Source organism: Carettochelys insculpta, chromosome 30 (genome assembly GCF_033958435.1).
Source record: "Carettochelys insculpta isolate YL-2023 chromosome 30, ASM3395843v1, whole genome shotgun sequence".
Classification (NCBI taxonomy): domain Eukaryota; kingdom Metazoa; phylum Chordata; order Testudines; family Carettochelyidae; genus Carettochelys; species Carettochelys insculpta.
This window is the reverse complement of record NC_134166.1, coordinates 8,867,556-8,878,899: the sequence shown is the minus strand read 5'-3', so window position 1 is coordinate 8,878,899 and position 11,344 is coordinate 8,867,556. Positions and strand designations below refer to the sequence as shown.

The 11,344-nt window shown below is 51.4% G+C and overlaps 1 protein-coding gene across 1 annotated transcript; it reads right to left on the bottom strand.

The window, feature by feature from the left end:
* Positions 1 to 401: 401 nt before the first annotated feature.
* Positions 402 to 6,195, bottom strand: VPS72 (vacuolar protein sorting 72 homolog). The gene is made up of 6 exons (XM_074980805.1): positions 6,040 to 6,195; positions 5,366 to 5,518; positions 3,779 to 3,890; positions 3,326 to 3,505; positions 1,994 to 2,138; positions 402 to 1,333 (listed from the first exon to the last, which is right to left on the bottom strand). The coding sequence occupies exons 1-6, from the start codon at positions 6,154 to 6,156 to the stop codon at positions 943 to 945; spliced, it is 1,098 nt and encodes a 365-aa protein (XP_074836906.1). The 5' UTR covers positions 6,157 to 6,195; the 3' UTR covers positions 402 to 942.
* Between the last annotated feature and the right edge of the window lie 5,149 nt (positions 6,196 to 11,344).

The window sequence follows — 11,344 nt, the reverse complement described above, 5'->3', positions numbered from 1 at the left end:
CCAAGGAACACCCACTGCTCCAGCCCACCCAGGGTGTTACTGACAGCGCTTATCAGAGCCAGGCAGGCTGGCCCACCCCCAGAAGAGAACTAGCAGGAGGCAGACCGGGGCTAACCTGAGACAGAACTGCCTGTACTTTACAGCCCTGCCAAAACTCCAGTGAGCCTTGACTCAGGGTTTCCGCACAAACAGCTCTTTGCGCCTCCACCTTTTGCAAAGGGAGTTTTTCGCCCTCTGCAGTCTCAGCTAGACCCAAGTGAATGTTACAGTGCCAGACACTCCAGGCAGAGCAGTCATACATTGGCCCTACCCCTGCTATAGCTGATCAGCAAGAGTTAGCCCCGTCTGGCCTCTTTCATGGGCTGCTCCGTCCAGGCAATGAGCCACACAGGACAACCAGCATCTGTCCTGTCATTTTATCATCTTTCTAAACTGTTAAACATCAGCCATTTCAGAGCTTAAAATGCATCCTGATCCCACTCACTGTGGGAGCGCACTGGTCTGGTTCTGGGAGGGTCTCCTGGGAGGGTTGGGCTGGGCACACTGGTATGGTTTTGTGATCTGCTGGAATGGCAGGCTGGGCATGAGGTTTTGTCTTGTATAGCATCTCCCAGGCAGGACCGGCTGTGCACGCTGGTTGTGTTTTTGCAGGGTCTCCTATGCACGCTGGTTGGGTTTTTGTATGGTCTCCCAGGAGGGTCTGGCTGTGCATGCTGGTTTGTTGTAGCAGGACTCCCACAGGCGCTGCTTTTTAGTTTAAAGAACCAAAAAAAAAAAAAAAAAGAAATAAATTACAAGCAACGAGCCACCACCGGTTTGAGGTTGAAAAACAAAGATATCTAGGGAAGAAGGAGGAGGAGTCAGTCAATAGCGAGCCACCCAAAGGTGCCCATGTCCCTTTAAGAAGTTCGTTTCAGGAAAGGCAACAACCGTTCCTAGGCTTTATGTGGCTGGGACACTTTGTTTGATGATGATTTTCTGCCTGGTGGCCCGGATGTTTGGGTCTGCTGCGGGCGGCCCCACTCCCAGGGCTGCGGAAGCTGCAGCGTTGGGCAGCCCGTGGGCAGTGATGTACTTCTTGTAGGCCTCGCGGATGATTTTGAAGGCCCGGATGTTGGAGTAGGGGATGTCGGTGATGGGGTCACGGTAGATGGCCAGCTTGTGGGTGACGGGACAGATCTCCTTCACAGGCAGCTTGGGCTGCTTGCCCTTAGGGAAGAAGCGCTCAAAGGTCTCATCATCGCTGAAGGTGATGAAGGTGCGGGAGCACTTTCCAGCCAGGGAGGCAGCGCTCTGGGCAGCCTCTGCTGTTTGCTGTGTGTCTTGATCCAGCCTGGGGGGGTGTGGGGAAAATACAAGAATCAGCTCAAGTTTCAGATGCACAGTGGCAGCTAAAGCACCCAGGGCACAGGGATTTGTGGGAGCTGCTGGGGGGACAATGGACATATCTGGCACTCATGTTCAGTAAAGCTCTCCAGGCAACCTCAGCATGAAGCAGGGCGAGAAGGCCAGAACTCCAGACAAACCCCAACTTGAGGCAGTGAAAGGAACCCACGGTCCTGCCTTCCCCGAGCCTGAGCTCTAATCCTACCAGCCCCACCTGGGATATCCTTGGAGCATGGGATGTGCTAGAGGTCACCAGGGGCCTGAGTGGTGTTTGAGACCCAAGCGTGGTCCACTTGGGAATTCCACAACTGGCCCCATGACCTTGGCAGGAGACTAACCAGAGCCCAAACTCCTGCTGCCTTGGGGGAGCCAGGTCAGAGAAGCAGCTGAAGGCTGGGATGCCAAAGAGGATGGAATGAATAGTGGAGGTCTGCAATATGGAACTGACGTCTCCCACGAACTGGCTCAGGGACGTCTGCTAAGAATCGGGGTTGGCTCCTGACAGCCAGAGTGCAGGAGTGGGTCAGCAGGGAGTTGGCAACCCTTCCCAAAGGGCTACATTCAGGCTTGGGAGGTGGGATGAGCGAACACAACCCCCAACACCTACCCTTCTACATCCACGTTCTCCTCCTTCAGCCCCAGGTCAGTGATCAGCGGCATGGTCCCCGAGTAGTAGCGGATCACCGGCCCCACGCACTTCCGCTTCTTCTGTACCTGCTTCTTCTTGTCAGCTTCCAGCCGCTCGTAGGTCTCTGCAAAGGTGAGTGAACGGAGGGTGAGCAGAGCAGGGTTCAAGGCAACGGGGAAGCTTGGAAAACACCAGCAGCTAGCAACCCAGGCACTGGCCACTCTGCTGCCTTCAGAGCTCGGAGCTCTTGGCCTCATGCTGGTACAACCCACGCAGAGCCACTGTAAAAGCCATCAATGGCCAAGTGGCTGTGACTCCAGCATTTCGTCAGAGGGGTTTGTGCCACGCCAGCAGCTCTCACACTGCTGGTCATGGGCCACCCATCATCTGCAAACTGTTTCCTATTGGTCTGAGAACCAAGGACAGGCACATGGGCTCCTGTAAGCAGTGGCTGGTGTCTGACTGAGCCAGAGAATTCCTATGCTGTGCCTATCATTCTGACCCATTCATGATGGGGAGTGGAGGTAGCGAGGCACCTCCACAAATCATCGACGGAACTATTCCCTGGATAACATTAGCCACGCTTTTAGCTGGGGAACCTGAGGCCCAGAGCGGTGAAATGAATGGCCCATGGCAAAGCTGGAAATAAAGCCCCGGAGTCCCAATTCCACACACCCCACCCCACCTCCCCCCAACACTCTAACCACTAGCCTATTCCCAGTTCCTGAAGGAGAGTGAAGAACCCAAATGTCCTAGCTCCATGTCCCCTGTAATTACGAGAGCACACACCCTTCCAGAGGTGGCACCAGAACCAGGAGTTCTGATTCCCAACCGTGTGCTCTGCCTATCAGCTCACACTGTCCCAGTGGGCCACAACAACCCTAACTTGTACACCAGGTTCCTGCTGCCAACCTGAGCGAAGAGCCTGTGTGTTTCCCAGGACCTAGAGAGGTGGTGGAATCTCCATCCCTAGAGGTTTTTAAGTCCCGACTTGACAAAGCCCTGGCTGGGATGATTTAGTTGGGGTTGATCCTGCTTTGGGCAGGGAGCTGGACTTGACCTCCTGAGGTCTCATCCAGCCCTGGGAGTCTATGACTGCTCATCCAGCTGCAAACACAACGGCTCGGACTGCTCTAAGCACCACTCTTGTGTAATTCCCTAACTCCAGTCTTTTCACTTCCGGACCTGCTGTCTGCCACTTGCGTCTCCTGCACTGCTCAGTTCGAACACTGCACTGGAGTGAAGGCTACTACCTTGGAGACTCCCACAAGCCCTCTAACAGGCTCTTGCCTTCCCACCCATGTCACGCACCCAAAGACCGCAGGTTAATCTCCTCTGTGATCTTTGCCTCCTCCAAGAGCTCCTCCTGCGTCAGCGGCCTGTCGTAGTTTGGCCCCCCCTTCTTGCGCTTTGACTGCACCTGACGCTCCTGGACACGGAGGAAGGTCTGGCGTGTGTGCTCTGTCGTCGACTGGCGCATGTACTTGCGGCCTGTAAGCCCAAGGAGCAGGGGGGAAAAATCAGGAGACTGGATAAGGTGGGTAGTGATAGCGTTGCTCCCAAGAAACCAGCATAGCAGCTCCATAATGGTTCCTCCCTATCTATGGGTCACAACTAGCCCAGTAAGCTGTACTTGAATAACTTGAATCAAACCTCTGTCCTGCAAAATGAGGCAGCAGCTTCAAGAGAAGCCTTATGATCAACACATTACTGCTCACCTGCAAGTAACACATTTGACCCCCAACGAGTGTCAGACACACTTACTGTCTCCCACTTCATCTTGGAGTTCCAGGGGTGCAGACTTCTCCTCACGTACCTTCTGGGAGCAGCTGGCTGCGGTAACAGGCTTCTTTGGTCTCAAGCTTTTTATGGGCTCCTAATGGGTTCAGAGAAGAGCTAATGTGATGACAGACAGAACCTCCTACAGATTTCTTATCTGATGCTGCTTTAGAGATTTCAGACCCATTTAAATAAAGGGATTATTTAAACAGGGAACTCTGCAGCTTCTTTTTGCTTGAGGGCCCCTGTCGACATAATTGCCTTTAAATAGAAAATTCCTTTGTCTGTGTCACTAGTTACACCTTTGATTACAGAAAGACCATTTTCACTCTCTGATTTGCTTTTACCTTCTAAGCATTAGACATCACTCCCACTAGGAGTAGAACCCAGGAGTCCTGACTGCCCATTTCCTGGTTAAACATGAGGCCACCCTCAATCCCAGAGCAGGAAATAGAACCCAGGAGTCCTACCCAAGAGACTGAACTCCCACTCTGGAAAGTATTGGAGGGGTAGCCGTGTTAGTCTGGATATGTAACAGCAATGAAGGGTCCTGTGGCACCTTATAGACTAACAGAAAAGTTTTGAGCATGAGCTTTCGTGAGCACAGACTCACTTCATCAGATGCTGGTCTTGGAAATCTGCAGGGCCAGGTACAACTAAGCCAGAGCAAGGGTGGGGATAACAAGGTTAGCTCAGTCAGCAAGGGTGAGGCTTACTACCAGCAGTTGATCTGGAGGTGTGAACACCAAGGGAGAGGAAGCTGCTTTTGTATTTAGCCAGCCATTCACAATCTTTGTTTAAGCCTGAGCTGAGGGCATCAAATTTGCAGATGAATTGTAGCTCAGAAATTTCTCTTTGGAGTCTGGTCCTGAAGTTTCTTTGTTGTAGGATAGCTACTTTTAAGTCTGCTACTGTGTGGCCTGGGAGATTGAAGTGCTCTCCTACGGGTTTTTGTATATTACCATTTCTGATATCTGATTTGTGTGCATTTATTCTTTTACGTAGACACTGTCCAGTTTGTCCGATGTACATAGCAGAGGGGCATTGCTGGAACATGATGGCATAAATTATATTGGTAGATGTGCAGCTGAATGAACCCACTCTGGAAAGTAACTGATGACACTTTCAGGCTTCTGCAGCTGCCAAAATCATAGGTGAAACAGCCTATATGTGGAATTGCTGCGAACTCCCCGGTAACTCCCTAAACTAGGTTACAATCTGGCTGTACTGAGAGGTTTGGCAGCAGTCTTCATCCAGGTTCCTCCCTCAGCTCAACAAGACTATGGCTGAAACAGGGGTTAAGAAGCTCACGTGTCGAGATCATTGCCCATCATACTCACTGTGATTGTCTTGTCATCTTCCCCCACCCCCCATCTGTAGTCATCTGGCATCTCCTGTCTTGAACTGGAAGCTCTTTGGGGGCACAGACCAACCATCATTTTCTTCACAGTCCATACAGCACCCAGCATACTGGGCTCCTGCTTCATGATTAATGGGTGCTTTTCAGTGCTACTGCCATACAGACCTAGGGAGTGGGTCACTCAGCACCATGGGCATCGGCTCCATCCCCACCTTATAGGCCTTGGTGACCACCCTGCGTTTCCTCTTGGGCTCATCATCATCCTGGTCGCTGGCCGGCTCATCACCCTCATCAATGTCGAAGTCAGAGTCCACTTCATCATCGCTGTCCGACTGGTCGCCTTTGTACTCATCATCTCCCGACTCCTGCCGGGGAGTGGGGAGCGCAAATGACAATCATGGCTGAGCTACCCCTGCTGCCCCTTGGGATCCCCACTCCCCCAGCCATGCTCCCCCCCAATGGACCCTACTGCCCCTTCACCCCACCCACTGCCTCCACCACTGCTTCTCCCCAAGTGGCCCACCCCCCAACTCAGCTTTCACAGGGTCCTGCTGTCCCCAGTTCTGCCCCCCAGGGGCCCTGTTGCTCCCCGCAAAAGCCCCCCATTGTCCTCCAGGGATACCTCACAGCCCCTCTTCCTTGGCCATTGCTGCCCACCACAACCGTCCCCCACAAACTCCACCCCAAGGGGGCTGCCACCCCTTGCCCCCAGCCTTCACAGGGTCCCCAAGGCCCCCCCACTGCCCTCGAGGGACCCCTCATAGCCCCACCCCCACCGCACTTGCCCCCCCCCCCACGTGGCCCACAGCCCCTCAGCATGCTACAGCACCCTGCCACCCCCCGGAGGCCCGGCCCCTCCCCCACGCCCTACAGCCCCGCCCCCCACCTCCGTGAAGCCCCCGTAGGTGGTCTGGTAGAACTCATCCTCCTCCTCGGCCTCCAGCAGCCCCGCCAGCCGGTTCCCCGCCGTGCGCCGCGGCGCCCTGCCCCCCGCCAGGCTCATGCCGCTCCGCCGCCGCCGGGCCCCGCGAGCGATTGCTCCGGCCTGACCCCAGGGGAGAGCGAGCGCACGCCCAGCGAATTCACCCCGCCCGGGCGGCGAGCGCCGAGAAGCGATGAGGAAGAACGATCGAGCGCCGAGAGATCGATAGCGGGCTGCTGAGCGCCCGCTCTGTAGGCTGCTCAGACTGTCCCTGTTATGCCCAAGATCCCTGGAGCCAGGGTTCTACGTTGGGGGTGGGGTCTCCCTTCCACACACTGACCCAGCTCGGCCCTGCTTAGCTTGTGAGAGAGACAAGACACCCATCCCAACCCTCCAGGTCGGGAGGAAGTTCGTTTGTTCTAAGAAATCCCATCCATCCTCTACCAGCCCTCTGCCACCAGCCAGTCCTCCCCGGAGCCAGGTGATTCCCTGCCCCACAATGACATGCTCAAGAGCTGGGTCTCTCTTGCCAGCTCCCTGCATTCAGCAGACACGGTCAGCTCCACGCCCCCTGAAATCACAAGGCTGGCGCAAAAAATCACAGTCACTGAACCCTAGGGCTGGAAGGGAACTCAGGAGGTCATGGAGTCCAGCCCCCTGCACAAAGCAGGGCCAACCCCAACTAAATCATCCCAGCCAGGGCCCTGCCAGGCTGGGATGGAAACACTTTTACAATCTCCCCAGGTAACCTGTTCCAGTGTGTCACCACCCTCCTGGGGAAATAGTTTTTCCTCACATCCAGCCTAGACCTCCCCCACTGCAACTTGAGACCACTGCTCCTTGTTCTGCCATCCCTCACCACTGAGAACATCCTCTCTCCATCCTCTTCGGAGCTCTCCCGTCAGGAAGCTGAAGGCTACTATCAAATCGCCCCTCAGTCTTCACTTCTGCAAACTAAATAAACTCAAATCCCTCAGCCTCTCCTCCACCATTACAATAGTAATGTAAAAATAATCCAATTATTGGCCATCTGGTTTTTGAGACTTAAGTCCTGATTTTCAGCTTTTACCTGCAGCCTTGAAGCCTTCTGGCATGATAAGTTGGGGCAGATGAACTGTTGTGGAGTGAGTCAAAAGTGTGATTCCCCCGTTGAAATAAGACACACTTCAGGGACCATTGCTGAAACGAAGCCTAATAAAGTCTGCCCCACTGAGTTCAACTAGGTATTGGGGTGTCGGAGAAAGATAACACAGAAACTGAGCAGAGGAGCACACCTGAAGCTAACTTGAAGGAATGAGCAGTTGAAAGCATGTGGCCTATGACCCCAAAAGAAATTGGAGGGGAAGGAGGGAGTTGGGTCAAAAGTGCACTGTTTGGTGCTGAGAGCAAAACAATTCATTTCTTGCTACAGTAAAATTCCTTTACTCCGGCATGTCCAGGACCAGACAGGTGCTGGATTGCCAAACTTTCCATGCCCCAGTTCAAGCCCCCCTGTCACAGCTCACTACCCCCGCGCCCAGCTGCAACTCACCACTCCTGCAAATCCACAGCTTTTTCTCTACCCTGTGCTCCTAGAGCTGCTTGACCACCCCTGGGCTTCTCAGCTTCACCACCCTGCACTCCTGCAGCTTCTTCACCCCCACGCATCTCCACCTTCACCTCCGCCGCACAGCCTGGCTCCAACCCCCACACAACCCAGCTCAACTCTACCCCCCAGCCCCCTGCAGCCCTAATCTACCCCAGGTTTAATCCCCCTGCCCCCCTCCCACAGCCCCAACCCACCATCCAAGCACCCCCGACTTACACGAATTTCGAGGTATGTGTCTCTCAGGGGATGCCAGTCCCTCAGGATTTCCAGACCTCCAGAGGCTGGGTTAAAGGAGCTTCACTTTATTTGTTTCCTTCTGCATCCTGTCTCCAACTTCTGTTCCCACCTGAACACTCACAGGGCCCTGCACTTTGGCTAACAAGTTTGTTTTTATGTGAAGGAGCCCAGCTGTTTGCTCCAGGGTCTTCATTCCCCATTTCATGTAACGCCTCATGATTACACCTGTATAAAGTAAGCATGAAACAGGCTGTCCCAATCTGATTTTGCTTCACATCTGCTTGGCACAAGCAGATCATTGGAATGAGCAGGTGTAACTCCGCTATCAAACCTGGCCTTTTGTTTTAGACCTGAGTCAGGAGGACACATAGATTATCAAAACAACAACAACAACAAGTCCTGTAACACCTTAGAGACTAGCAGTGAGCTTTTGTGGGTAAAAATGTTAGTCTTTAAGGTGCTACAGGGCTGCTTGAATTTTGTGAAGCCATTGACTAACATGGCTATCCATTTGAGACTCTTAGCAGCCACTCAATAACAAGTAGGGTGTCTTCATGTCACCCTCCTATTTGTAAACCCATTGACGGCTGATCAGCCTGATTCTGGAGCTGTAGGCCTTAATACAGAAGAAGCAGGTGTTGGTAGCTGTTGGAGGGCACAGGACAGGTTTTGCCCCTCTTTTCTTCTTCTCCACCTTCTCTATCTGCAATGTGGTGGAACCTCTCAAATAACACCACCCCCTGATGCATTACCGCTCCCCACTGGGGCCGGCCTTGTGCAAGGTTCTCCCAAGTGCCGACACTGAACCTGCACTTTTTCATGCACGCCTTCAGCATGTCCTTATATCACTTCTCCTGGCCCCCAGCGCTCCTCCATCCTTCCTTCAAGTTGGGAAACTGACTCTAATTTGGGAGGCACTGATTAGAGATCTGAACACTTGGCCAGTCTAAAGAAGTTGTTGATGAATGATAATGGCTTCAATGCTGGTCATGTCTGACACTTCCAGGATGCGAGTGTTCTTACACTTATCCTACCAAGAGATATTTAGGATTCCCTGGACAACACGGATGACATTATGCAACTGCCTTCAAATGATGCTTGTATGTTGTCCAGGTTTCACATGCGTACAGTAGCATTAGAATAACCACTGCACAGTATACAAGGAGTTTTGTCTTGGCATCGATGTCCCAGGTTTCAAAGACCCTTTGACTCAGGTGGGCATAAGCAGAGTTTGCACACCTCAGACAATGCTGGATTTCTGCATCATGTCAACTTTAATAGAAAGATGACTTCCATGGTATGGGAACTACTCCACATTTTCCAGCAGTTCTTCATTGACTTCAATAGAAGGTACATGAGATTGTCCCGTCAGCGAGTGTTGGTGGAGCAGCTTGGTCTTTTTGATGTTCAAAGTGAGGCCGAGATTCTCACATGCTTTGGTAAAGGTGCTTTATATGGTCTGAAGGGATCTGGAAGAGGAATCAGCAACCACATTGTCATCTGTGTACTGGAGCTCCATGATTGAGGTTGTTGAGGTCTTGCTTTTAGCCTTCACTCTACTGAGATTGAAAAGCTTCCTGTTCATTCTATAGACAATCTTCACACCATCTGGAACCTTGCCATCAATGAGGTGAAACGTCATGGCAACGCAGATGCAGAACAGTGATGGGGCAATGATGCAGGCTAATTTGACTCCCATTTTGACCTCAAAGGGGTCACATTGGGATCCATTGTTGCTAAATATTGTGAGAGTCATGCTGTCATAAAGCAGCCTCAAGAATCTAATGAATTTTTTGGGGGCAGCCAATCTTTGATTGAGTCGGATGCTTTGGTTAGATCGTCAAAACTCATGGGTAAGTCTTGGTTTGTTCACATTATTTTTCTTGCAGTTGCTGGGTGGTGAAGATCATGTTTGCTGTTCTTCAGAATGGTCAGAAACCACACTTGGATTCTGGGAGAGTTTCTTCCGAGAGTGGCAGGAGTCAGTTTGCAAGGATTTGAGCCATTGCCAGGAGGGAGGTGCCACAGTAGTTTCCACAGTCCAACTTGTTGCCTTTCTTGAAGAGATTGATGATCAGTGTGCCACACTCATTCCATTATCTATCTGATTAAACCTGCTTTGCATTAATGGAAATAACAACACAGCATTCAAGACAAAGAGGAATGGGGCTTGAAGTACAGACTGTACATGTGTATTGCTGTTGGCTTGTGCTGCCCTATGGATCTGAAATTGCTTTTGCCTTCGGAGCTCCATTGCGGAGTCGTCGAAAGGTTCATGTGTCTTCTTTTAAATCAACGTCAGCTTTGCCTGAGTACAGACTGTAAGGTGGCACAGTTAATTACATGAGACAAAAAGGCCTGCTCCTGCCCTGATAAAACTCCATTGATTTCAATGGAGTTACATCAGGGATAAATTTGGCCCAGGATACTTACAGATTATATGTAGGGGCACTGTCACTTGCCAAGGGGTGACAGTTTTTAGAGCCAGATCCACAAAGGTATTTAGGCACCAATGGGAATTAGGCACCTAAATACCTTTGAACAGTGTTTTTTTTTGTTTGTAAAAAAAGAGATGGTATTCAGCTGGCTCCTCCTTTCCCCCCAGGCAATCCCACATCTGTGGCTGACAAGGTGCTGGTACTCAGTATCAGAGGGGTAGCCGTGTTAATCTGTATCCGCAAAAACAATGAGAAGTCCTGTGGCACTTTACAGACCAACAGATTTTTTTGGAGCATAAGCTTTCAAGGGCAAAGACCCACTTTGCCAGATGCAAGATACTCTGTACCAGCAAGTACCAGCACAAAAAAAACACTGCCTTGAGGATCTGAGTCTTAGTTACTATTCCTGTATTAGTCTCTGTGATTTTTAGAGCTGTTAGTCATCTTTCTATAACATGTAGGGTCTGTTCTTGTGTGTATTAGTTAATGGATATGTCGGGGGCAAGGTTACACAACTAAGGTCTTACGCAAATTGAAATGTTACTAGTTACAGCATCTAGAATAATGCCACCCAGTAACTCCAGAAGCATTCTGCAACACAGGAAGGAGTGCTTTGCAAGTAAGCTATTTTTAATAGCAACTCTTGCAATTCTTATTCTTGCTGAACATATGCTGGGCTTTGGTGGATACAGATGTAGGTATAAGAACTAAAGGATTTAGTTCACATGACCCCCCTCTCGCTACATTGATTCTGTTTATTTCCCAGGGATGGTCACACAAGCAGTCTTATTTGCTTCCAGCTGCACATCAGTGCTGTTTGTTTTGAGTCCCATTGAAGAAATATGGAGCTTAACAGCTCTCCGAATTCCAGAGGGCTCAGAATGCTGCTGGCTGGCTGCCTCCTGGCCGCATCCTGCTAACCCCAAGCCCAAACACTGCGTGATGTGGCTGAGTGACTTTGCGTTTATAAGCACTTTGAACACATATGCCGTCCGTGTGCTGAGTA